The 26,924-nt window shown below is 37.9% G+C and overlaps 1 protein-coding gene across 1 annotated transcript in view; it reads right to left on the minus strand.

Annotated features, from left to right (window-relative positions):
- THSD4 (thrombospondin type 1 domain containing 4) overlaps positions 1-18,765 on the minus strand; it is a gene marked incomplete at its 5' end in the record, with an annotated part of 107,570 nt that extends 88,805 nt beyond the window's left edge. The window contains one exon of the mRNA XM_084293174.1: positions 18,694-18,765. Coding sequence (XP_084149300.1) covers positions 18,694-18,765 — 72 coding nt within the window. The remainder of the gene's footprint in view (positions 1-18,693) is intronic.
- Between the last annotated feature and the right edge of the window lie 8,159 nt (positions 18,766-26,924).

Genomic DNA, 26,924 nt, shown 5'->3' on the forward strand with positions numbered 1-26,924 from the left:
TTTGAAATTTTTAAGTCCAAACTTCTCTGTTCTGCCAGTATGCATGTCAAAGAGCCCAATCTGCCACCTGAAATTAATTCTATCACAGAGAGGTATACTTCTCCCTTCCTCCTTGAATGGAGATGAAAGTACTCAGTCTTTACCCAGGTAGCAGAAGTTACAAATAGGAAATGGACACACATTTCTTGCATATTAATTTTCTGCCTGTCCTCTGTTTTACACCCAGCTTGTAAGAAACTACAACAGACAAAGCCTCCTCACCTGTTTATCAACTACAGTAAGAATTTTTCCAAAGATTTATGTGAGCTGCAATGCTCTTCATACATATGATCTTCACAGAAATTAACCGGCTTGCTAACTGGTGGAAAGTCCCTACTTTGAGCCCAAATCTGAAAAAGTTATATCTACAGACCTCTAAAGGTTTGATGAATATTTTTCCTATATTTCTTTATTCTTTTATTCCTCCCCTTGAAAAGGGAGGAACCCTGTCCATCTGGGTCTGTAAGAGTGCTTTCAGCTTTCCACTAGCTGTGCTTCCTGCCAAACAGAAGCAAAACAGAAGCCTGCAGAAGGTGAGAAAGATTTGCTGCAGGGGAGAGGCAACAAAAGCTTGTGCTCTAAATATCAGAAGTTACATTAATGGACGAGCTGCAAGAACTAAAATCCTGTCTCACGGTCACTCAGTCAGTGCTCTCCCCCTCCAAGACCTAGGGCACAGGCTGCCACCTGATCTCCTTCATTTCCCACAATATTCCATCTGCAAGTCCTTTATGACTCACAGGAAGGAAAAAAATCCAGCTTTGCCATCCAAACGGAATTCCTGTATCAGAATCGGAACTAATTATACTTAAGGAGCAAAAAAAGATGCTAAGTCTTACAACAGGATGCAAAATCACACTTCCAGAAAAGCTCAGGTCTCTAATGCAGGCATGGATTCTCATCACCCTCACACAAACACTGGTTTTCCATGAACCAATTTGTACCCTTAATATTTTCAAGTAAAAGGAACAAAAATGATTCTTTCCCTCAGGTTTATCTGAAGGAAGCATACAGACATTGACTTTCCATTTGGCGGGGAAGCACGTCTGGTAAGCTGTTATGATGCCACCACTGTACTTGCCTAGGAAATCTGGCAAAAGTGGCCAGAACCTGTGAAGTCAGATGGTCCCACAAATGGACTACCACGCTCATGTACCCTACACAAAAACAGTGAGGATGGATTTTGCCTGGGAGATCAGGATGGCAGGAAATCTGTGCCAATTTACAAAGTCAGTGGATTTAAATTTTTGCGGCACTTTTTTCCTTTCTGTGTGGCAGCAGTGCTGGGCTCTGCTGCAAGCAGGTATCCCCATCAGTTCTGTTTCCACCTGTGTGTGTTCCACCCTGCCACATTTTGGAAGGGACAAAGCTTACAGCATCTGGGGACAAGTCAGAAAACAAATAAGCATTACTACTTCATCCTCTTGCATAACTGGAAACCACTCACTCTTCAGGTCAAAAAGATGCTATTCTACCAGGTTGCCATGATTGATCTTAGAAAGATGCAGCTTTATGGTCTTCTAAGTGTTCTTCACTGAAAGGGAAACTTGGAAGTAATAAAGCATTTTCTTACAACTGAAACCTGACTGCAGCTGCTGCCAATTCAACAGCAAGCTGGCTCCAAGTATGTGGAGTCAGATGGTTTCAGCTCCACCACTACAGGGAAACCAGCTCTGCAGCCTGGCACAATCACATTCTGGAAAGCTGCCATGATTGTGCATTGAGTTAAGCTCCAGACAGATTGCAAAGGCTGAACTTTAAACCATTTGTATTTTTAACATACACAAATAAATTTATAGCTGCATAAAAAATGTCATGCTTCAGGGATTAACCTCTAATAACCTCTCCTGCTATGTTAACAAAGACATTTAAAGTCTGCCTCTCCATGTTACACAGGACTCAGATTAATGAAGGCAATTCAAAAAGAAATTTTAGGGCCTCATTATATCTAACAAGGGATTAGTGACACCAGCAATTTTTAAGACCATTTGTGGACACTTTGATGCTGCCCTTTGGCTTGGGACTCCATTTTATGTCAAGATCCCCAAATGAAGGTAAGTTTGGCAAGATGAAGAGAATGTTGCAGAGGTAAGTGGCATATGACTTGAAAACTGAAACCATTTTCAGGATGTCATTACATACAACTGTCTTTGTAGGTATTCCACTAGGTAACAAGTCAGTGTTTTTTCTATTTAGCAGATGAAAAAAAAAAAAAAGGTAGTTAATCAAGTAAAGCAAGCTGTCTTTGGACCATAGTTAAGCTCATGAAATGGAGTTTACCAATGAAGAATACATATAGATAGGCAAAACCAAAAATTCTTGTATTGCAGTGTATTTCACTGCTTCTGAACCCGTCATCTGCTCTGAGAGAATATGGAAACCTTACATTGCCTCCTACATCTCTACTGCTCACAAATAACAGTCCTCTGAAAAGTACACATGCTGTTTCTTACCTATGAAAATTAATATTTTCTTATGATTTTTTTAAGGCCATTTCAGTGTAAGAATGCTACTGGAATCGAGGTCACATAACCTTGGTAGCAAGGCCAGGCATTAAACTTGTGGGACATGTCAAAGTCGCCCAGATACAATAAAGACACTTACAAAAAGCTTCTTTCATTCAGCAGTTATTGAATGGTCTTAGCAATAGCTGCCGTACCTCAAACAACAAAAATCTCCACCACGGCTGGAATGTGGGATGTCCTAGCCAGAAAGAAGTTACACATCTGCAGAGAAATGTGACAGCAGGAAAGGTCAGGAGTTCAGCTTGTTTCACATGAATCTTAAAGATGTTTCTTGGGCTTGAAGGGTGATTCATTTTTCCATACTGGAATACTATGAGACCGTCAATTCTGAATGTACCACTGTAGACACAAATAACGATTTATGATTTTGCACCATCATTTGTTCCCATTTTTATCAGAATTTAAGTCCTGATGTGCTGAGCATTACTTAGGGGACTCTAGTCAGACATTATGAAGCATTTCCCACCTCTCAAGACCAAAAACTCCACACAAGAAGCCTACAGTATATTAGGAACTAGTCAATAGTTCTTAATAGCTCTGACCAGTTTTACCACACTGTAAACCTTACTGGATTACCTTTATATTTGAGACAAGCACCACAGTTTCTGATAACAGGAGATAATGTAAAATATAGCGATCCTCCTGGTGCTGCTTGTCAGAAGGCGGCGACAGGTGAGCTTCAGTCTTACTTCTCTTAGTGAATCCACACAGAAGTGAACTGTTCTGATTCTCACAACATCAGAAGAGCTTCAGTTGAAGTGTCTACCTAATTAGACAATAGAGGAGTGTAATGGGAAAGATCCCTTACATCAGGGGCAGACTGCACTATCAAAACTGAAACAGGTAACTAGAACCTAAGGCATCGTCAGGAGGAATCTACAGCTTGCAAAACAATTCTGATGACATTCCAAATAAAAAGATAAATATATCAGAAACTTGCCCTTTTGCCTACTTTCTATTTTAAAGCTGTTTCCAAAATTATTCCAATTTTTAAATGGAAAACTCAAATGTCCTTGGACAGGTTTTCATGACGCTGGATATTTTCTGTGAACTTGTCAACTACTCTGACTATAACCTCCAAGGACAGAAAGCAAGAAAAAGGAACTATGATGGAACTTGTCAGATTTACAAGAAACACCATAAGACAAGTTGACCTGCAACAGGAAGTTGGACATGCTTACCCACAAGGATAATTTTAATCCTACATTCCAACATGAGCATTAATGCTTCTACTTTTTGTCTAGACAAAACAGTAAAAACACTTAAAAGTAAAAGGAAGAAAATTTAGTTACATTTTTTAGAGCTTCAAGGACATGAAGTTTATTTTGACCATTGACCATGAATTATAAGGTTTCCACAGTTTATATTTTATCTGAAAAAAATGTACGAATCCCTAGAGTAGTAACCATTCCACCGAATGGAGGTAGAAAAGAAAAACAAACCAAGAAAAAAGAGCAACAACAAAAAACAACAAATTTTAAAAAGCCAAAACCAAACCAAACCCAAAGCAATCCGAGAAAAAAAAAAAGAAAAAACAAAAACAAAAACAACTACTGAACTTCTAAAGCAATCAGCTCATATGTCTGATAAGATTCAACAATTCTTGATGTGACTATCACAAACTGCTCTCTGTAGTTTGGTTTTTATACAACCTACACATAACGTAAATGCACCTCAAGTCTGTAGTTCATCAAAAATCGTGTATACCTGAGATGCAATATTACATTACTTTTACTACCCAGAAGATGGTATAAAATACAGCTGAAACCAGAAGTGCAGGCTCCTATTCACTGGTGTCAGGGACACAATAAATACCAACAGCACATTGAGGATGCTTCATCAATAACAACTCATGGAAGATTGGGTGGAAAACAGCTTTTTTGTCTGAACGGTATGTTCTGATTAAAAGCAAAGAGACCACAAACACACTAAATGCTACCATTTATATGTACATCTAAATACATTGGTAAGATAGGTTTTCAATAGAAAAAGAGCTGTTACTCATTTTCTAGAATGACTGTATCACAATTACAATAATTCTTCATGGTTTAAATGTCTTCAAACTCAGAAGACCATTATTTACACACAAAGTTACACAAAATGGAAAAATACATAAGGAAAGCATATCTGTAAGTAAACATCTCCATCGGCAACCATTCAAACAAAAGACCTCCAGCAAAAAATGATCTGTTTGGATCAAATGAGTATGAAATTCCTTACATAAATTAGTTGAGAAAAATTTCTAGGCCTATGTAAATATCATGGCATTACTTCACAGTTTTAGGGCTTAATTGCTTGTGTGCATTCCAAGTACTTTAAGTACTCTACTTACAAGTAGAAATAGATCAATAATCTGAACACAAATATCTTAAGTTTTACCAAATTTGACAAATATAATAGATATTATCAATACATACTTATAAAAGTGCTTCCATTAGAACAGAATGTGTTCTGGTTAATAACCATGTACAAAAACTAGTTACATTTAATCTTCTCAATACTATCTGAACCTCTAAAAAACACCCACCGAACTTCATTTGAGTGATGTTACTAGGACCAACATATTACTTATGTTTATTTGAAGAACCTGTTTTGAAATATAGGATCAGGTATGCCACCTGACCACAACAGCCACATGAAAACAATACAAGAAAGCTGTAAGGGTTGTGGCTCTCCTTACTTTGCAGAGGATGATGCCTCCTGCTAAGAGGGATCTCTCAGTTTAGCACTGTAGTAATCCATCTGTGTGACAAATACATTCTAGGAAGAAAACACCCATCCAAGTATAAAAAATACAAAGGCTTCATTTAATTTTCATTTACATATCCTATAGATTTCTAATGAAAACCACGCTATTAGTAAATTAAAATGCAAAATTTTGACTCAAGCTTTAAGCAAATTTCACAGGAAGAAAAAAAACACTGGTATTTATTGCACCAAAGAGAATATCTCTGCAATTAGCCTCCTTGCCTATAAAACCATTAACAATGGAAAACTGAATCCAAAACTTTTAGGGAAGTAAACTGTATAAATTAAATAAATGCCTAAGTAAAATTCTTGTTAGCTGAATAGAGCTCTGAATTTTGATACTTGTCCTCAGAAGATCTGAGTCTTAAAAAAATAATTCACCACAGCTATAGAAGACTTTTTAATCCTTTTACATCATCACTGCAACCCTCTGAAGTGTCCAAGAAATGGGCTCTCAGAGGTCTGTAGTTATCAGATAATTACCATTCAAACACTTCTGATCTAATAAAACAAAACAAAACAAAACAAAAAAACCTACATCTTCATATCTGTAAGTTTGAAAATTCAGTGAGTGAATAATATATTGACCGTGCTACTGAGATATCCCCTGGTCTCTAAGACAAAGGCTTAATATTTTCATAGACATAAAGCAAGTCATCGCAAACTTCCCCTCTCCCTGGGAAGGTGGTGGGTGGAATACAAGAATAAAAGGAGTAATTTCACAACAGCAACAGTTATTTTATAATACTAAGATTATGAAGTTAAGGAAAGCTACCAGACAAATTCACGAAAAACATGCTCTCCTGTTTATTTCTTTTTGGGGGCTAGATTTAAATTATCTATACTATCAGAAATTAACACTGGATGGGGAGCCAAAGAACATTGATTCCCGTATGGACAAACAGTTTTGCTTCTACCATGGGCTGACAGTCAACATATAAATAATTGTCAAAACAGAACTAATTAACCTTGTCTTCAGTTAGAACTTGGTCAGTTGATATTACTCATACTGAAATACTGAATTCTGATTGAATCATTTTTCTCCCAAATATAAAATTTCAAGTAGCTTTGAGACAAAACTCTATTATTATTTGTATTATTTGGTGAGGAAACAAAGAATTGTCTTTTATTTTCACTTAAACAAAAAAACATAGCAAAGCAACTAACCAACAACAACAACAACAAAAAAGGAGAATAGATGCAATGACTATTTTAAAACCTTACTATAAAGTCCATCTTAACAAAGTCCTCATTATTCATCTCAGCACTATTTAATTGCAAAAAATAAAATAAAATCCTGATAGCCAATATCTTCCTGATATCTGCACCAGGAGGAACTTTTTATCTAAACCATTTTTCCAAAGCCTCACATGTCTGAAGATGTCATTTACCAGGACATCTGGATCTTAAGACACAGTGTAAGAAATACACACATAGAAAATCCATCACTATCATGCTTGTAAGCCCTACCCACTCCTAGGAATTTAATTCCTAACTTTTCCATAGTTGCCAGTAACATCATGGTCTTAACACAGCTTGAAACAAGGCTGCGTTACTTTGTGTAGAAATTGCTATCATCTCCAGCAAAAAGCAACACTTGCTATGGTCCTACCTGGGCAGGAAGCTCAAGCATGCGTTGTCAAGGGAACTTCCCACATGCCTGAAGCCCGGAACATGTTCAAGTACTTTGCTGAATAGGGCACGTCTCTGGTAAAAGGGTACCAAAACTTCAGGGGTATATTGTTTCATTTTTAATCACTGCTGATACTGAAAATTAAAAATGTTCATCTTCGGTAGTTTAACTGTTCTGGCTACCTAACTGCAAGGCCTTCAGAACACTGACACAGAACCTTTTCCTTTTAAGATGCAGATGCTTTGCACTTTGGACAGAGATTTAAAAAATAAAATAAAATAAAATAAAATAAAATAAAATAAAATAAAATAAAATAAAATAAAATAAAATAAAAAAAGGAAAAAGGTATTTCCAAAAAAGGAAAACAGGACTAATACTGTGGTAATTGCTGTAATGCCACAAAGTGCTAGGACATAGTCATGTATTTTTAATTTTTGTAAATGCAGACCTGGCAAATACTGCTTTTGCTCTTTGCCTTGGCCTGAGAGCCCCAGCTTTTACAAGCCCTTTGAAGCCAGACACAAAGACTTCATCAGTATGGACAGAAGACGTGAAAATTTACACTAACCACCAGTGATGGCACATACAGCAATTCAATTATATAACAACATTTAACATCTGGAAAAGGAGGCACAACAAGGCTGAAATAGCACTTTTCCCACGTGCAGTATTACTAATCAAATATTCATGCAGCTTACAACTGAACTCTCTGGGAGACTGGTTTCATGACTGAAACACGGAGCCTGATTCTCCAGCCAGTTGGTGGAAGGCTGCTGGCCAGGCAGAGCCGCGCACCATTAACTGATGCAAGGCACAAGCCCTGACTCTCCTTGGATTACACACAGCCAGTCACCAGTCTCCACCTTTTGACTGCATTTTACAATTAGACAAACATTTCAAAACTTGTTAGGTTAAAACAAGTAGTTATTATGGGTAGTGCTTTGAATAAAAAAGGGACTTCATTGCTCCTGAATTTTAGCACCGCCATTCTAAACCTTAAAATGGCTGCACAAAGCTTAGTTAGCTCTTTTTTTGGATGCTAGCAGTAATATGCATCGCACCAGATGTTTTTTCCTTCTTAATGTTGCAGGATACCTCATTTATTTCCAGATCCTCTCAACCAATGGATTTACAACTCAGCTGCTGTACATATACTTTTACAATGAGTATAAGAAGACTTGCATCTGATCAAGGCAGGCAGGATCTCTCCTAAAATCTGAGTCACTTAGAATGAAACTTCATGATGACAGCTTTAAATCAGTGAAAATTTGGCTTTCACCATCTTCAGCTGAGCCAAGCCTTCACCTCAACATTCACAGTGTTGATCCTCCCCTTTTGCTGCCCACCAATGTCTCCCTAATAGGTTCCACAAGGCTAATTGGTTTTCATGTCCTTTCCTTTCTCTCCTACAGATTCATAGCCAAATCCTCTTAATGAAAACAATGTTTTAAGCAACAGTCATTGTCCACTTTTTGCTTTTGGAATTTTTGCTGTGTTGTTTGTGACGAAGTAGAAATTTTCTTCAGAGGCGAAACAGAAATAATAGCATTTTATAGCAGCATTAGTCTGTTATCCAAGAAGTAACTTATCCTTTAAAGGGAAATGTGAAAGTTATACTAATTTTAACTTGCTTGCTAGATACTCCCAGCTTTCTCTTTAACAGAGAAAAAGCCAGTCCTGAAACTTGAGCAAAAGCAGTGCAATAGCGCTGTAAGCAATGAAATTCACTCTGCGAGTCCTGAAGTGCTTCTCCTTCACTAAAATACGGCTTCACCAGCTCTCTAGTGCTTATTTAGCAGCAGAAAACAGCTGCAGATGTTAACTTTTGATCTCATCTGCTCTCAATCAATTCCTAAAATGAACGGTTGCATGGACGGCTGGAGCTACACCAACTGCCATTCTTTCCATGAACTAATGGACTTCTCTGCATCACAATGCTGACTTCTGACAACATGGAAAAAAGTATTACATTTTTCCAAGTAACTCCTACTTTTTCAGTATCTTGTCTTGTAAATGTATTTCCAGATTCTTCTTTCCTAAAACTGCCTTTGGGAGAACTTTAATAGGATTAGATAGTTCTTTTTTCACAAGCAGAACGTGCTGCAGTTATACTGATAAAATTAAAATTAGCATATCAACTTCATGTATCAGCTACTAAAGCCAAAAACAAGCATATAAAACAACAACAAGAAAATGCAGCTTAACAAATGACATTTATTATCACCTTTAGACTAAATAAATAGTATGGTCTTTTTACAGTTTGTTAGGAGTGAGAACAAAGAAGAAAGCAGAACAGTATTTGATAAGATTTCTGGCCTGATTCTCACCCAGATAAATACTCCTTTAAAGCCTCGCTGTATTGACACAGCTATGTGAAGTTAGTACACCTAAAAGTAAGACCACTAATCTTCCAGTTCTTTTCTTAATAAATTCTTATTATTTGAACACTACACATTGCTTTGCTTATTTATTAGACATTTTTATGTGGCTAGGAATGGATTTCTATCATCACGAATAAAGAATCGTGTTATTCCTTGCCACTCGGTATTTCTGGCTCTCATCTGATAACTAGAAGTGGTAGTCACTCAGGAAGAAACGACTGGACACAACCAGTCTCTGCCATCTTGGTCTTACCAGAGATAATTCCCAATAGTCATGCTCTGACAGCTGCATGCATTAGGTATCTTCTTATTTCCACTCAGACCAGCCTGACTGTGCGGATCATTCTTAATTACTGGTTCCTCTGGTAATGCATCATTCTTCCAAGTGCCATTGTATCACCAATAACCCAGCATCTTGACGAATGTTGGACTCGATGATCTTGAGGTCTCTTCCAACCTAGAAATTCTGTGATTCTGTGATTCTGATTCTGTTACCATTGCTTAGTGTGGTCTCTATCAGGCAGCCTAAAGGACAACGCTGAACAGTTAAAATATTGAAATACTGAAGAATTCCCTGAATACCTGAAAATTTCAGAACGATGAGGTGCAGCCACATGTTACCGTCACCTCCTCTGTGACGAGCAGGGTATGTATCCACTAACCTTAACTGCATGGGGCTACAATGCTCCTTATTACTTCTCCACAACACCAAGAATATGCTTGCCTGAGATGCTCAGTATCAAAACATACAAGCAAATATTTAAGACTGTTTTCAGTTCAACAGACTGCCTTAAAACATGTATTTCTAGTATTTCAGAAAAAAAATAAAAATCCATTTAATGAGGAAGTAAGAAATGTCATTTATATAGTTATTCTGTGTCCTTGTGCTTTCTAGAGGATATTGGCTCATAGCTAACATCAAAACAGTTGGTGCCCCTGGCTAGAATACTTCACTATCACCTGCTCATTCGAGCACTAAATAAATCTCAGCTTTCAAGTACTTACAAGCAAGAGTCCAGCACGTGTTTCAAATGCTCTATTCATGTACAGATGTTAAAATACCCTTGATACACTGAATGCTTATGAAAGGTTTTTGTTGTCTCATCAGCAGTTAATTGCTACTCATTTTGAAATTATACTGAAATTATTACATTAAAACAGTACAAGCAATGCAAAAGATATCGTAACTGCTAACCTGTAAAACACCTCATGCCTCACAGCTTTAACTTTGACTGTATTTCCTCTTTTTTTTTTTTTTTTTTTTTTGAGGGGTGGAAAGGAGGCAGGGTACAGGCATCATGGCATCACACAAGGAGTAAAAGAAAAATATACAATTTAAATTACAGAGAAAAATTAGATCCTTAGAGGGGGTAAATTCTTCTGTTAAATCTATTAACTGCTTGGGATTAAAATGCAGCATTTCCACATGTTTTTGCCATTGCTTCTGTAATTTCAAATTTCAAAGAGCAAAGAACCAAATCTTGCTTTCTTTTTTCCTGCTATATTATCCTTTATATGCAATGAATTACGAAATAGTCAATATCTTTTCAGAAAACAGTTATAAAAACCTTTTACACCTTCAGTGGAAGAAGTGGTTTCTAACTGACATATCTTAACAACAAAAGGATTTACCTTTAAGTTCAAAATGTTAAAGCTTTCCTTCCCCCACACCCCTACGCTTCCCAGTATCTTGGGAAGAAATGACATGAAAAATGGAAGCAACCATTATGCTGTAGTCAAAAAGCAGTTATGGGTGGAAGGATTAATTTATTGACTCCAAATTCACCTCACTCCTCTGTGTCTGCCAAACAAGTGGGAGTGGAAATTTGTCAAAAAGTTCTGTCTCCTGATAAAACCTTCCTCACAACCCACACTCTGGGAAAATAATACTTGTAACCCATGAAGAAACAGACTGACAGCTTCAGGCAATCATATACACAGGCAAACCTTTAATTTAATAATCTCTCATGCTCCACTTTCATGTATCTCATTTAGAAGGGGTCTTTAAACAGAAGCAATGTAGCTGCTGTCAGTGATATAATTGCTGTGTTGGTGCCTTTGGGTCCTTAAACACACTAGTGGATGATGTTTGATCCCTGCTCTTGCCCTTTTGGCAGTGATGGATAGAAAGTGATATACAAGGAACAATCAAGCAAGCCATAGATCACGTAGGCATAGGGATATATGTCACAGATGCCAGGCCCTTTCTGTCCCATGTCTTTCAATCAAGCAGTGAAAATTTGCTTTAGGTTCCTGATCACTGCATAATTCCCTCCAACCCTTGACTCAGGCTCTGAGCACTGCTCTGTGCGCACTGCTAGCAATCTATCTGCAGCAGTATACCTGCAGGAAGGCTTGTAGCAAAATTACAGTCTTGACATTAACAGCAGGGCGTTTGTTTAGTTACTTAGCACAGCCTCTTCTGTGTGCCAGGTCTCATTTCCAGAAGAGTCATGATGGTAAGAAGCTGGGTAAACCTATTAATAAACTCGTCTCCTTAAAATGTGTACATCATCCACATGCAAAATGTAACAGTGCTGTACACAAAGATAAACTCAGAGGCTGAAAAACAAACAAACAAACAAAAGTGTTTTAAGAAGTGATACTACTTAAAAGCAACCGCCAGGAGTTTACAAGACCTTCTACTCTTTTAATTAAAAATTTTATGAGTCTTGGAACACATTCCTGTGCACCTATTATACATCAGAGCATTTAAAAAAGAAATCAGAGCCTTACAACATTACCAAGACGGGAAAACCAAAGAAATCTTCTTTAGAAGAAAGAGCTATTTATACAATAACTGTTATGGCCTAAAAGCAATTACAAAGACTTATTTTACCTTGCTAGATTGTATTCCCCCCTCCCCCCCCCCCCACACACACACTTTTTTTGAATACCTTTCAGTATATCCTAACATAAATTACCTGCCCCTTAAATTCATTGCTCCATTTATACAGTCAGCATGTTTGGAACAAATTTTAAAATTCTAAGAAATTCAAAATACACTGGCTATGCCTGAAAAAATAAATAAATATTTCAGTGATAAAAATACTTTCATTACCATTCAATTTTAAGTGAATTATTACTTTAAAAAGTAAAAGGTGATGAGAAAAATCTAAAGTAAGTAAATGAACAGAACTGATACAGATAATAAGCTATGATAAAAGAAGTGTTTTGTAGACTCTGAGTTCCTAGGCAAAACATTTTTTCCAGGCATAATATTCAAGATAAATGCTTGAAAATATGTCTGTCTAATAAGAATTCCAGCAAGTTTCTAGAACAGCTTTCCAGAAAGTAGTCTACAAACCTTGTGTAAGAAACAAATTAGCTCATCCGTCACACGTAACCATTTATTTGCTAATGACTTACTTAATTTAGCTCAACTGTGGTAGGACCGAGCATGATGCAAGAACTAAAGTGGGAATTACTCTAGCCCTCTGTCTTTTAGATCAATCAGGAAAGTCCGTATATCTGGGACCAGAGCTCAAAGACTTTTAAAAGGCTGTGGATCTCGGCCTACGAGCTGCGAGTTGCTAAGGAGGTATCCTTACAGACCTCTACCAGTACCTACAGCTGCTCCTATCTCAGCCCGTCTTTCCCACAGGAGTAGGTGAAGATGTGCAATATAGGAAGAACTAAAAGTCCTACAGGAATCTTGGGAAGACAACTGAAAGAGCATTTTTTCTCCATAATCACCAAGTGTGAAAGAGTACACTTAGTGACACTGTTGCCACAATGTAATTAACTTTCAAGTATGCCAGAGGTCAATTAAACTTGTTCTGTAGCACTTACAGCTACAGCAATACTCGGAGCATATTCCTATAATTTGGCTATGTCTGTGGATATTTACTTGACAGGATTATTTTTCACCTACAAAACATCTCGCTTTCAGATGTTAAACTGGTGATGTCAGCAATTACTGCCATATGTAAATTACCATCTGTTTTTTCTAACTCAGCATAGTGTAATTTTAAAGTAAATCCAAGTAACAAACAACTATCCAAGGAGTTCGATCCCCCCTTCGTTACCAACCCACAAAAGCTCTCTAACATTCCCATGCTTCATAACAGAGGGGCTATGGGTGATTTTTATGGGAAAATGTTGTCAAAGTGACATATCAATTTCTCAGGAGAATCAATGGAAGCCCTATTAATCCTGGCTTGCAGTTGGGAATACTCAGGTACCAAGATGAGAAATGTTTTTTGTCAGCATGTGAGTGGGAGAAATTATGTTTGCTTTCTTACGTGCTGGCCCAATGAAAGTCAGAGATGGAAAAGCCTGTTTTATTGGGTCCTCTAATGTGTTCCCTGCCTGTAACTGATGATGTTGGATCAGCAACTGCAGCCTGGCGACAGAGCAGACCTAGGTTAACTCGTTCGTTTCCAGGCCACGGAGAGCTTCTTTTGGACACTGCTGAGATACACCACCGCAGAGGATCTGGAAAGGTTGATTTTTCAAGCCTATCTGAAAATTGTTCTTATTGACAACTGCTGTGACCTTTAAAACCACAAATGCACTAAAAATTCATCAGCTTGCTCTTGTTTGACTTACTGATTAGTGGTCTCCCGATGCCCCTTCAGGAGTACACACCCTTTGCCACACACGCACGAGGTTGTACCGTATGCAGCAGAAGGTTCCACCAAGGTAAGAAACTTTACTCCAACAAGTGAGAAGAAAGCAAGTTCTTCATTGGCAAGAACAAAATATTCAGGAAGCAGTGTCAAAAGGGCCGTGACCTCAAGTTGCCTTTTTTTTTCCTCCCCCTTCTTGCTTAACAGTGTATTTCTGACACCAGCAAGGAAAAGCTCCCTCTGTACTCCGCTACATGGAAAGTAAGTAACAAAACGGGGATGTGTTTTTCTCCCTGGCCACCTCAGGAACAGGTCAGTCACTCACGGAAGAGTTCTAGATGCAGCTACACATAGGTACCCAGAAGGTGTTTTCTTCAATGCTCTATGAAGGTGTTTTGTTTTGTTTTGTTTTGTTTTTGTGTTTGTTTTTTTTTTTCCTCCAGAGCCCAGTACAGCACAGAATTGTATAGATGCATATATATACACATGCACACACACAGAGTTTTAAAAGAAAAATCATAACTTCAAGTTTACAACGAGGATCACCAGTCTTTAACAAAGTAGGAAATATAATAATTAGGAATGGGAGAACTGGTTCAGGCTTAATAAGAATTCTCTTTAGTCTCTTCTGAAACCAAAATAATCTACCTATTATTAGGAAAGAATAAAAATCAATTCACCTTTAAATATAATTTAAAAAATACTAATAATTTTCATGCAAGTCATTAGTACATCTTCTTTTGGCCAGAAAGGGCACAGACTGGTTGCAGTCTGGATTGTAGCTTGTGCATACAGTTCAGATTAATGCCTGAATTGAATCTTCTGAAGTTTGTCATTCATCTCTTTAACCAACTTTTCAGTTAAAAATCCTTTGGATTACTTAAGTGTCCTGACATTTCTTGCAATGGGTTGAATTTCTGCAGTGTGATACCTAAACCTGTTCAGAACTGAAGGCTCCTTTAAAATGTTGACAAATTCACACTGGTTCTCTGATTTTGAACAAACTGCATACTGCAGAGAGGACAGTCACATCAAAGCCGAAATGGGTATGAGCTCATAAGAACAGTCATTCGCATTTCTGTGTATTTATTCCTAGTCTTGCAACTTGGGACATTGTGTAAAACAACACTACTTCAGGTATCAACCCGTAGGACGCTAATCAGAACCAGCAGATTTTGAAGAATACAAAGATCCAGACTCAACTTACTCAGACTCCCTTATGCATTTTACCAGGTAGAACTTGATCTTTTCACTCTATGCACAAATTCCAAAGGGAAGGATTTCATATCTGTGATAAGTAAAATGCTGCACTATTAAACTCACTGAAAGCTCTTGATGTGTCATATATTTTTATGATCAGATTATGATTATTTGCCAGATTAAAAAACAGATCAACACTTACTTCACATGTGAGGCTGCTTCCTTTTCATTATTTTTATAATCCACAAGCTTGGTCAGATAAACTGATTTTTTTTTTTTTAAAGGCTGCTGGCAAAGAATACAAACAAAACTCAGTAATGTACAATTTGGCTTTGTTTTTGGGTAAGAGGACCTTGAAGAGGCCAGGCAGGTGACTTCGGTAGATTTGCATAGCTTCACCAACACCTATTGAAATAATAGTACTAATTCAAGGCTAACATGCACAAGCTTATAAAAGCAACAACCCTACTACAGTGGGAAGAGAACTGAGCTGTAATAACTGAAACCTAAAGTTAAATTCTCTTCTCAAAATGCAGGTATTTTCAAGTATAAGTATTCAAGTATACTTAGAAAAGAAGATTTAAAAGGCTATCTCTGAGGAAATGAGTGAAGAATGATGATTTAAACCAAGTGTGATGTAACTGCTCATTCACGTGTGAGCTAAGAAACAGAATATGCTAGGAATACACAGATTGGCTATTCCTCAGCAAGACTCTCCAGTTGCTCCAAGATTTGTAAGATCCATTGAATCTAGCTAAACCAATGACCTTCATGCTCCAGATGACTCAAAACTACCAGATAAGAAGTGGGGAGGAGGAAACCTTCATTAAGTACTGTTTTGCAATTAAAAGTTAGGCCTTACACATTCTGCATAGTATCACATTTGCCCTGCTTTATCTTTACTTTGAAATGCCTTATCACCCAGGTTGTGCGTTTGATGCCAACTAAGCCTTAGCTCTTTCTCAGACCCAAGAGATAGATGTACAGTCTGTTGATGAAGACAACATCTTCTGGGATGTTCAGGAGCATCTTCTGGGAGATGAAAGAGACTGGACTCTGACCATTTAGCAAGGTTGACCACAGAAGGAGATAGCAGCTGGAGCTTCCCGCTATGGCTGAAGCAAGTCATGCTTATTTCCTAAAAAGCATATAAAAATTTTTTGCTCTCAGCCAGTGCAAACACAGGCTAAGTTGTAAAGCTATACAACCGTATTTCCCTCCTAAACGGAAAAGTGATGCAATGCAGTTCCACTGACTTCACACTAAGCCATTCCTTAACTCAAAACCAAAAGAAAATCAAACAGAATTATACAAACATTAGATCAAGTTTTGAGAATCATTAGGGTAAAAACTTAATATCTTCATTTTTGTAGTTTTCTGTTTCCAGAGTGGTTAATGTTCTGCAGCATTATAGCAAGGAGAGAATGGGCTGGCAAGAAAAGCAGCTTCTCAATGACTGTATAATCTATCACAAGCTGACGCTTTTATGAGAACTTTAAAAACATAAACCTATGAATCCAATAAAATATTCAAAGAAGTAAATAGAACACTTCAAAGGATCACAAAACTACAATACATATTCCTTTTAAAAATGGCTTCTTGCTTACTTTCCCTCTCCTCAGATCATTGCCTCTCCAGCACGGGAAAAATCCTAATTGAGTAATTTCCTACAGAAATAATATTTATGTAGCCAAGATTCTGCAGCTGACGCAGGGAAAAGCACAAGATTATCAGGTGGTCTCTTACAATATAGGACAAAGAATTACTGTATTAAAAGCAGACAGAATAGTTTTTATTGCGCAATTTTCAAAATTAGCCATATGAACATAATAAAAGAAAATTTCTCACTGCCTTTAGTAAATCCTACAATCTAAGATAAAGTAGTATGTCATTTCTCTATTCTGTCTGCTGTATGAGCTGAAATTCTAACAAGAACAGTACAGTTTAAACTACTTGGCATATGGATCACAGCGCTAAAACATTCCACATTGCACTTTTACTGCAGAAATTCATTTCCAGGTAAGAACACAGCATTGCTTTTACTTTACTTGCTAACGAGGATAATTGGCAGGCAACACTGCTGCTGCTGCTGTAGATTTTTTCTTTATATGGATCTCTGAAGACCACATGTGCATGCAGTAGTGACAAATATTTTCCATATGAGCCACCACAAAATTTAAGGTCCCTCAGCCTACACAAGGTGAGCCCTTCTGTCATCTTCTGTGCTCAGGATCAACCAGGAAGTTAAAAACTTCAGTGACAACTAGAGGGCAATGATCAGCTTCCAGTCATTCTGATCATCAACAACTTTAAAGACCCTGAGCCTCTGTTGAAAACATTTCCCTGCTCTCCTTTAAGTAGATCACAGTCAGCACAAGATTTCTTTAAGAGACATTTTTCTTGAATCACAACCATTACAACTCTGCATTTTAGAACACCCTGAAAGCAAAATACAGCTTACGTCCAGGCATATGAGCTACAGAGAATGTCAACCACGCGGTGCCAGACAAGATGTTTTTTCCAGTTCACTTCCACTTTCTTCTACCAGGGAAAGTAATTGTTCTGGTCTTTATTAAGCTACCATAAACAGGTAGCCTAACAAAAGACAGGGCTAACAAAAGACAAAGCTCTAAAGCAAAATCACTGTTTTCAGATTTACTTTGCAGTTTGCTCCTTTGTAATGCTGTTGATATACTTAAGGAAGATATATTATGGAATAGAATTATCCAGTTATTCCTTCAAAATGCATAAATATACATAATATTTCAGTTGGAAGTGTGAGGGAGAATGAATATCAAAGGTACTAGAAGTGTTTTCTGCCACTAACTTCATTAGATGGAATATTTCATATCTGATAGTAGTATGCTTGATGAATTATTTCCTAAATGACAAATGACTAGATGAATTTTTCTGCTTTGGAATGAAATAAGAACCTGTTGAAAAAAAGCCTGCTCTGATCAGAACAAAAATCTGGAAAACTGTTCTTTTAAATCAAGTAGCAACTTTTAAAGGTGTAGCAAGAGCTGTTCTATTCCATTACTTAAGATTTCTCATACAAATAATGTACAAAGTCTGTCTTTAAGGATATGGCAAACATAAAGAAAAAAAAGTGTTCTTCATGCCCTGCTAAAACAACAATACAATATACATACTGAGTATTGCACAAAAGAGTGTTACTAAAATAATGCAACGTGCACATTTTACATACCCACATCCCCAAGGTAAAAACTTTTTTAATCATGCTTTTTTTTTTTTTTGTAGAAAATGTGAATTTAACACTACCATCTACTGCTGCAAAGAGTATCCTATTTCTCTGTTAGTAAAGAAAAATTCACACATTACAGTCATCTCACAGAAAACGTTATATATCAAATTAAAAGAATCTAGCTTTCAAATTAGTACCCCCTTAGTACCTACAGGCTTAAAAACCAACCAAACAAACAAAAGACACCACAAACAAACAAACAGTTCTTTTACACATCAAGGAAACAATGCAACTCTGAAGTCTCTACCAACATAAAAATAATTCACAACCTATTTGAATAGATAGGAAGAAAACTCTGTCGAGACGGTAATTTTTGACATACTTTGCTTACCTCTCCCCCAGGTCTTGCTAACACTGCTGTTTGAAAGTAGAGCAACGTTAGTATCAGGTAGCTGACAAACATTATTACCCAAAGTTAGAGCTACCCTGGAGGAGAAAACCCTCTGCCAAGTACTAACAGCTAGCAGATGCACTTGTGTCTCAGTAACACAGCCTTCAGTTCTTCTAGGTACGACTCCTTCTCCCTCTCCCCCTTTCTCTCGCACTCACTGTACGACCAGGAGCTCTGCGCTCAGCCACTGCTCTGAAGACAACTGGTAAGTTGATCTCTTCATGTAATGACTTCTCCCTGCTGGGGGAGGGGGCTGAGCCCGCAAGGAGCTGGGGGGCTGCAGGCAGTATAAAGCAAAGAAGGGGAGGGACAGAAATGGTCACTGCCAAGTTATGCATCTGCTCTGATTCATGGAACAAGCTAAAAGGTAACCTTTAATGCACGAGGAGGTTTGGCAGTGCGTTATTGACTTAGGCAGGCATGATTGGAGAAACAGGCTAAAGCAGCTTGCAAAAGATGCCTGTTGATGGTTAGACAGCATGTGCTACTTAAAGGTACAGCACCTCCTTTTGCCAAAGAAGTCTGTAATAAATAAATCATAAATTAAAACCTCGTCAGGAAGTAGCCTCTGGCTTTATGGTCAGCCCTAGAGCAACGCAATCCCACACCCTGAACGGCCCAGTCCTGCCGGGCACGCAGTCGAATCCTCCGGCTCCCACTGCTGGCCCGCAGGGACCCAAAGCGTCCACTCACTCTCAAAACTGACGACTGCTTCCTGAAATGGGCCCCCATCCTTTAGGATAAATTTGGAGCAGGATATTGATGCAATCTTTCTTCTTCGTACCATAGTTGAACAAAAGAAAGTGCTTTGACTAAGCCATCAGAACTGAGCGCCCTTGAAAACGGTATTTGGTACTAGAAGATGAGTAAGAGCTACTTTTAAGTAAAGAATAAAGCAGCATTGAAAGCATGATACAAAGCTGAATTATTGAATCTCCCAAGCAGACCAGCAAATGTTTGTCTCGGAAATGAGTAAAATTGCAAACAGAGCTATAAAAGTTGGAGGGCTTCCCTAAGCCAAGTACGTTTGATTGTAATCTCTACGCAATAGACGTTTTGTTCTGTTAAACTAAGCAATACAAAAATAAAGAACTTCTGAACCCCAACAGTCTAAGTACACACATTGAACAACTGGAGAGAACTGTTTACAACATATGTGGGACCCTCCAAGTCCTCTATTCCCTTTCCTATTCTACTTTTTAATTTCTTCCAAATTTACTGTTGCCAATTTATGTATTTTATCATGGGAATGTGAAAAGTTATGGTTTTCTGAAAGTTCCAGCTCCTCAAGTCAAGAAGTCGCATTAGATTCTCACCTTTCACGTAAATGTAATGTTTCTCATCCTTATGGTTGCAGGGGAAATCTCAAAAATATGACCTGTGAATAACCTGGTCTCGTATGTCAGAGAGTAAACCACATGAACTCAGCATACAGGTACTTTAAATGTCTCAAGACTTTAGAAGGTGGGTGGCAAGCAAAGATTTTGGTGAAATTGAGAAGCACAACATTACTAAGAATTAGATTTCTTTTGTAATTTGGTAAGCTTTGTATTAACAAGAAGTCACTGTCACTGCCTTCTCCCTCTCTGTCCCTTCCTTCTGCAGACTACTACTGTCATCTATGAAGAAAATCATAGATGGCAGGAGAAAAGATGTACATAAACAATCCCCTTCAGCTGACTCCTCTCAAGGGAATAGTACCAACTTAAGAGACTTAGAAAGGCAGAGTGAAAAAGATGCAGCACAGAGCTCACGAATGGCTCCTCTGAATGCTGGGGATGAGCACAGGAAGGTACCGCAGCCACAGACAGAAGAGCTGTAACAACGGCAGCCGACAACCAGACCTGCAGGGTTTGAAAGCCTGGCACCACAACCTTAATGGTATATAAACCGTCAAGAACCCTCTACTGCTATGCTGATCTCATGAATACAATGCTTCCCTTCAAAACCCAAACGAAGGAAGCATTTTTCCCACTTTCAAAGGGAGATGAAGGTTTGCAGTCTGTGCTGCTTTGCTGACAGCTAGATGTAGAGCTGCCATTACAGATCCCGTGTACACCAGTTGCCTGTGGCAAACTCTCTGGACTGAAAACGTAAAGGCAAATAAACTTAAGGAAATTTTCCATCAAGCCCCTGTCAGGAAACCAACCTGTCCCTCCGTGTTTTTTTGAAATACATATATGTACCACAAAAGGAAAAATGGAAATAAACAAACTGCCAACTAACCAGAGTTCAAAAACACTTTCATCAGGAGAACTCCAACTGCAGTACTTTAAAGTAGGTTAGTTCCTTGAAAAAGCTTTTAAAAAGAAACAACAAAAAAGAACAAAAAAAAACACTACCATTTCAGATGTTGTAGCTTGTTATAAAAATTCCAGCAATGAAAGCTTTTTCATGCCGATTGACTTGTTTCTATAAAACAAAGTTTTGCCTTTTTCCTCAGTTCTTCACAAAGTGAACTAAGTAAGCACATGGTTTTGGCACAAAACCACCATTCTTCCCTTTCTCTTTTTTTTTTTTTTTTTAAATGGTAGGTAGAAAACCAAATTTCAAAACCTAGCAGTAACTGTGATTTTAGTCTTCTCTTTGCTGATCATTCTAGAAAGCAGCACATTGTCTGTAAACATCGATGAAGTCTAAATAACCATTATTGGAATGAGTTTCTGAGGCACAGAAAAATGTACTGCATTCCCTTTTAACAATTCACATAACTGATTCTTTCCATACTGATTTAATCTTTCCCCCTACAAAACCATGCAGGCAGAATTCCCTGGAATCCAGAAGCTGGTATTCTGCTCTCCATATTAAATAAAAGAGATCTGTCCATACCTGCTACTACACTGCCATGATTTTATCAACCGAACTGGATAGAATGGTGCATACTCACAACCACAACCTTTCTTTGCAGCACAAAGGAATGGGAAACTTAACACTGCAATGAACTTGTTCTGTTGCAACCAAGATCAAAATTTCTATGAAAACCTCAGTAATCACTACACTAGATATTACAAAACTATCAATTCTATACAAGTCTGTTTATGATTGAAGAGCTACTTCAGGTACTAAGTTCTGCAAAACCAAAATACTTTATTATTATAAAGTGGAAGCACTAAAACATCTAATTATTTTCAACACAAAAGCATCCTCCTTTTACTTAAAAACATACAAGCATATCAAAATTATACTGTAATTATTTTAGGCAGTTTGTTTAAATCAAAATTCCCAAATCATTTTCCTATTTTTATGGAGAAAAGCATCAGAATATTTTGAGAAAGGTTCCTACCACATACTCCTAGAAATGAAAACACAGAAAAGCAAAATACACGACTGATCTTTGAATATATGGTTTCATTAAAAATAGGGACTTTCCTCTGTGAAAAAGATTACCCGAGCTTGTAAATATCAATCAGTTTGTGAAGGCTGCTTACTGGTTGCCTCCTGAGACACCTAAATCCCAAACAAGCACAAGTTTGTTAAACTTATCAAAAGCAAGCAATTTCCATTCCAGGTCTCTCAGCCTTCCCATATCTCCACTTGAATTTATGAACAGTATGCTCAGGCAAAACCCTTCACTGTCACTTCCTTCTCCTAAGGTTGTATATGCTTACAAAGCTGACCAAATTCCTAGTATTAAAGTAATAATAAAAGAAAATATGAAAAACAACATTTTTGTTATTTTCATGTATTTGGATTTCCTTTCTACTTCTTACAGCTTTATTGTTTGTAGAAATTAACTCACAAACATTTAAATCAAGACCACATGAAGTATACCCATATATATATCTTTCAAGCTAAAATATTCTATAACAAGATACTGAAAATTTCTGTGTATTTCAAAGTATTAACATGCAAGAATGAAAAACATTAATCCGCATGTCACTACAGGGGAAACACCAATACTGCTGAATTGGGGAGGCAACAGAGGGCTGACTGCAATATTCATTTGTATTCAGCAGGTAAACCAATGAACTACCTAAAAAGAAGATAAAGGTTGAAAAGAACTGATGTCACAGCAGAACCCACAGGTTAATTTGCTTTGGCCAGACATCAGATTCCTGAAATTACTAACAGGGAAAGGAAATTAAGCAGAAAGTGCAAGCCCTGTTATAATTGTAAATGTTCAATGTAAGAATTTAACAACAGAGAAAAAAAGGCTGAACCTACCTGAGGCTACTTAAAAAAAGAACAAAAGTTTCACATAGTCTTACATGCTAGGTAGACTTACGCATAAAGATGGTGCCATTTCAAACCGTCATATAGGCATTTCCAAAAATCCTCTCATCTCACTGTTTCCAGGAAGCATTAGCTTCTGAATTTATTACTCACATATTTTAAGGACAGAAGAAATGACTGCTGTCCTTCAGCCTGAACTACTGAGAGACACTGAACATAAAAATTCACTCAACACTTCTTGTATGAGGCCCAGGATTTCTTGATAAAAAAAAAAGTTTCTTTTTAGTTCAACACTTGAAATTAAAGAGGAGTCTCTTGCTGCTCCAAGAACAGGCAGGAAATTTAGGCTGTAAAAAGAATTTATTTTCCTTGAAGATAAATGGAGGGCAAATTGCAAACGGAGGACAAATGTAGAAAAATGCCACCCCCTGCCCTGCCCTGCCTCACTGGTTCAGGAAATACTGCTGCTAAACCGCAAAGGGAGTATTTTACCCCCATGGAGGCTCACACATCCACTTACCTGGTTTCTGGGTTGCACTCGCCAGACAGGAAAGAAAGAGAGCAACAGATTCTCCCCTAGTTTCCCCTCTACTACCTCCTTGCTATTGCTGTCCTTTGGAAAGAAGCATGCTCATACTCACACAATCTGAATTTCATGCGTGCTCATACTCACAATCTGAATTTCATCTTGGTCCTTGACCAAGAACAGATGAAATAACAATACATAAAGAAGTACGTAGAAAGAGTACATTTGGATTTTTATACATGCCATTAAATAAATAAATACATACATACATACATAAACAAACTTAGGAAGGAAGTCAAAGTGTGAGCTATGTATTACAGCCTAAAGGTTAAATATTTGGAGCCCTATGAGAACGAACCCCAGACACTGAGCACCTGTGAGGAAACCAGTCTCAGACTTTCTCATGTACTTCAGTGCAACTCAGCATCTCTTCCCTTGGTTATAAAGTTGGAAGTCAATTTGAGTACTTCAGGAGCTAACACTTTTCTAAGTAATTTCCAATGTCTTTAGATGTACCCTTCCACTCAAATTTTCTATTCAGAAAGCTGCTAACTTTATGTAATTTCTTTTCTGTTTACATTTCTTGATGGAAGAAAATAATTTGTCCTGAACTGTGAAATGCAGATTGGCTACCAGAATACACAGTGCATAGGGCATCATGCTTTCCACTGCTTTCTGACGTAACGGGGCTAGGCAGATTCTTATCTCTTCCTGTATTTATTCACTTTCTGTATTTATTCACTTTTTCACTGTGCAGTTATGTAAAAGACAACAGGATGCTGTGGAAAAGAGAGATCTTTAGAAGTTCTAGGTAAATTATTCCATATGGTCACTTTTTGTGCTTGCTAATGCTTTCATTAGTTAACCACACTTTCCAAGTTACCTTTATCATGTTTCTGTTTATTTCCCTTTCTAAATTTAACGATCCTGATTTTGTCCACTTGTTTCTCATCTAAAGTCACTCCAAGTTCTGGCTTTTCTCATTTCCCATCTTTCTCTGTTACAAGGAAGTGGATCTGACCAGACCAGTTTAGACACTACACCATTAAAAAGGTGTTTCTTGCATCCTTTGGGATGTTAAGTTTCAAATAGTTAAGTTTCAAATATGCATTTGTATATAATGAGGACATCCCAGGCTAAGTTCCATCACTGGAGGTTTGCCAGTTACTTCAGAAATAACAGAATGTTACTCTTCACTATCATCCTCATATTCTCTTCTGACTACCATGGTATTGGCAGTGTATAGTGCTTTTAAACTAAGCTCAAACACTGAAAAAGAAATCTGAGCATTTCCTTCCCCTGCTCCCCACTCTTAAATTTTAAAGCTCAGACTTTCAGTTGTGAAGCCAGACTACTGAAAAGGCCCACCTCCAGAGAGCTGAGTATTAACCTCAACTTGATTTATCATCTTGAATCTTTCCCACAGTACTAAATCTATTACCCCTTTCTGTTTTCTGGCGTTATTATGTTAGAGGAAGGAAAAGGCCTTGGGTTCTCACCTGCCCAAGGTTAGGCTAGAAAGCATATTTTTCATGGCCGTATTCCAATCTTCTGTATTTTGATGATAGAATTCTGGGTTATGTTCCAGGTTCTCAAAGCACCTCTCTTTCTCTCCAGATAGTAGTTGCATAGTGCAAGTAGAATAAGAAGACATTTAAGAGGCATTTCTTCCTCTGTCCAATGCTACTTTCTGACTACAGAACAGGTGGACACCATGCTTTGAATTTCTAATTATAATGAATAACATTCATTTTGTGACAAAAGTTTTCCATACAATTGGGAAAAAGGTGAGGCCCCTGTAATATGTACGCATACCTAGTTTTTAATTACAAAAATATACAACCATAGGTCCTGAGGAAGAAGCACCAAAGAATTACATGATGTAACAGACCATGACCTATGCTATGAATGCTAGCATGAAATCTTAATTATAAAGGTGAAGCGTTTGTCACATCCAAAACTAAAATACATTATAATTAGATTTTAGAGATGGCACACATTTTCCAAATTGTCCTGCTGGCAAATGACAGCTGTATCAGACAGTTGATTGGGATATGATGAGAGGAATCTGTTTCAAAGAAAAAACTAACAAATTAGAATTATGAATATAACCATAATTTTTCAATTTTGCTTGAAAATGTTCTTGGAATCATTTCAGAGGAAGAAAGACTTACAGAACATGTTTTCATGTATCACCTGTTCTGTTATTTTCCACAGTGGCAGAAATCTCAAAGCTGTAATGATACTCTCTTGTATTTGAGAAAATAGCTCTGGAAAGCTATCTGAAAGTCACTGTGAAACTTCCCCAGGAGTGAATTACTTACTAGTCCAGTGTGCAGGTAGAAAACTTGTAAAGAACTACAGTGAAACATACATTTGCAAGAAATTAGCACCATCTCCTGCCAAGTAAGGATGAAAAGAAAGCTCTGCAAAAGCTGGCCAAGATTTCTCACGCTTACTATTAACTAAATCAGTAAAACAGTTATCAGTCAACCTACCAAAACTCTGTCAGGAAGCACCAACAGCTGGCTACTCCCCAAAGGACGGGGAGCCAGGTGTCAAGCATGACAACAGGGCCAGCAAGGCAGGGCCTCGTCCGCCTGGGCCCCATCCCACCGACACCACGAGAGGGAGCAGGACAGATCCAGGAACAGCAGCCAGGGTCAAACAAGAGTCCAGATTACCACACAAGTCTGTGGTGACAAGGCAGGTCCAAGGTCAAGCCAACAAGTCCGTCCACAGATCAGGATGCAAAGTAAGAGGTTCCCCAGCCAGGCACAGGCATGCCTGAGGCTGAGCTGGAGGCCGGCTTGCCTCCAAGGCAGCTCTGGACTGCAAGCCCAAGGCCAAGCTTAGGTGTGTATACACCTATGCTATACATATACCATGTGTATACAGGACTGGGAAAAGTAAAAAATCTGCCAAGCAAAACGAAGGAGGTTAAGAGATTATACCAGGCAGGGAGGGAACACTAGAAATAGTGGTAACCTTGAGAAAGGAGCCTGCAGCACGTATGTTATATACACTATTTGCAGGACAGGACTAGAGCAGCACTTCTCCTAAGACTAAAAAAAAAAAAAAAAAAAAAAGGAAGTAAATGTCCAAGCAGGAGTCATACAGCTGGAGCACCAGAGCTAAGGTGAATTCTTTAGCACAGGCAGCTCTGTTCTTTGATGTCCCAGGGGTCCTGAAGCAGACCTTCCTCCAGATCCAAAAGAAGGGATAAAAAATCTCAGAAGACTTGCATTCACTATCAGCCTACATCTTCCGCAGTTTAGAGGAATCCAAGGTTTCTCCTCTTTTCTGGCAGGCGAAATGAAAATAGCTGCCATGTCACCAAAGAAAACAAATACCCTAGGCTAAAGACTTCAGATTTAATTGCAATACTGATCAAAACCCAATGGATTAAGCACTCAACCTGAAACCAAATATAGGAAAAAAAGAAAGACTTCCAAGGTCATTTTGTTATACA

The sequence above is a fragment of the Netta rufina genome (assembly GCF_964035555.1).
Source record: "Netta rufina genome assembly, chromosome: 11".
Classification (NCBI taxonomy): Eukaryota; Metazoa; Chordata; class Aves; order Anseriformes; family Anatidae; genus Netta; species Netta rufina.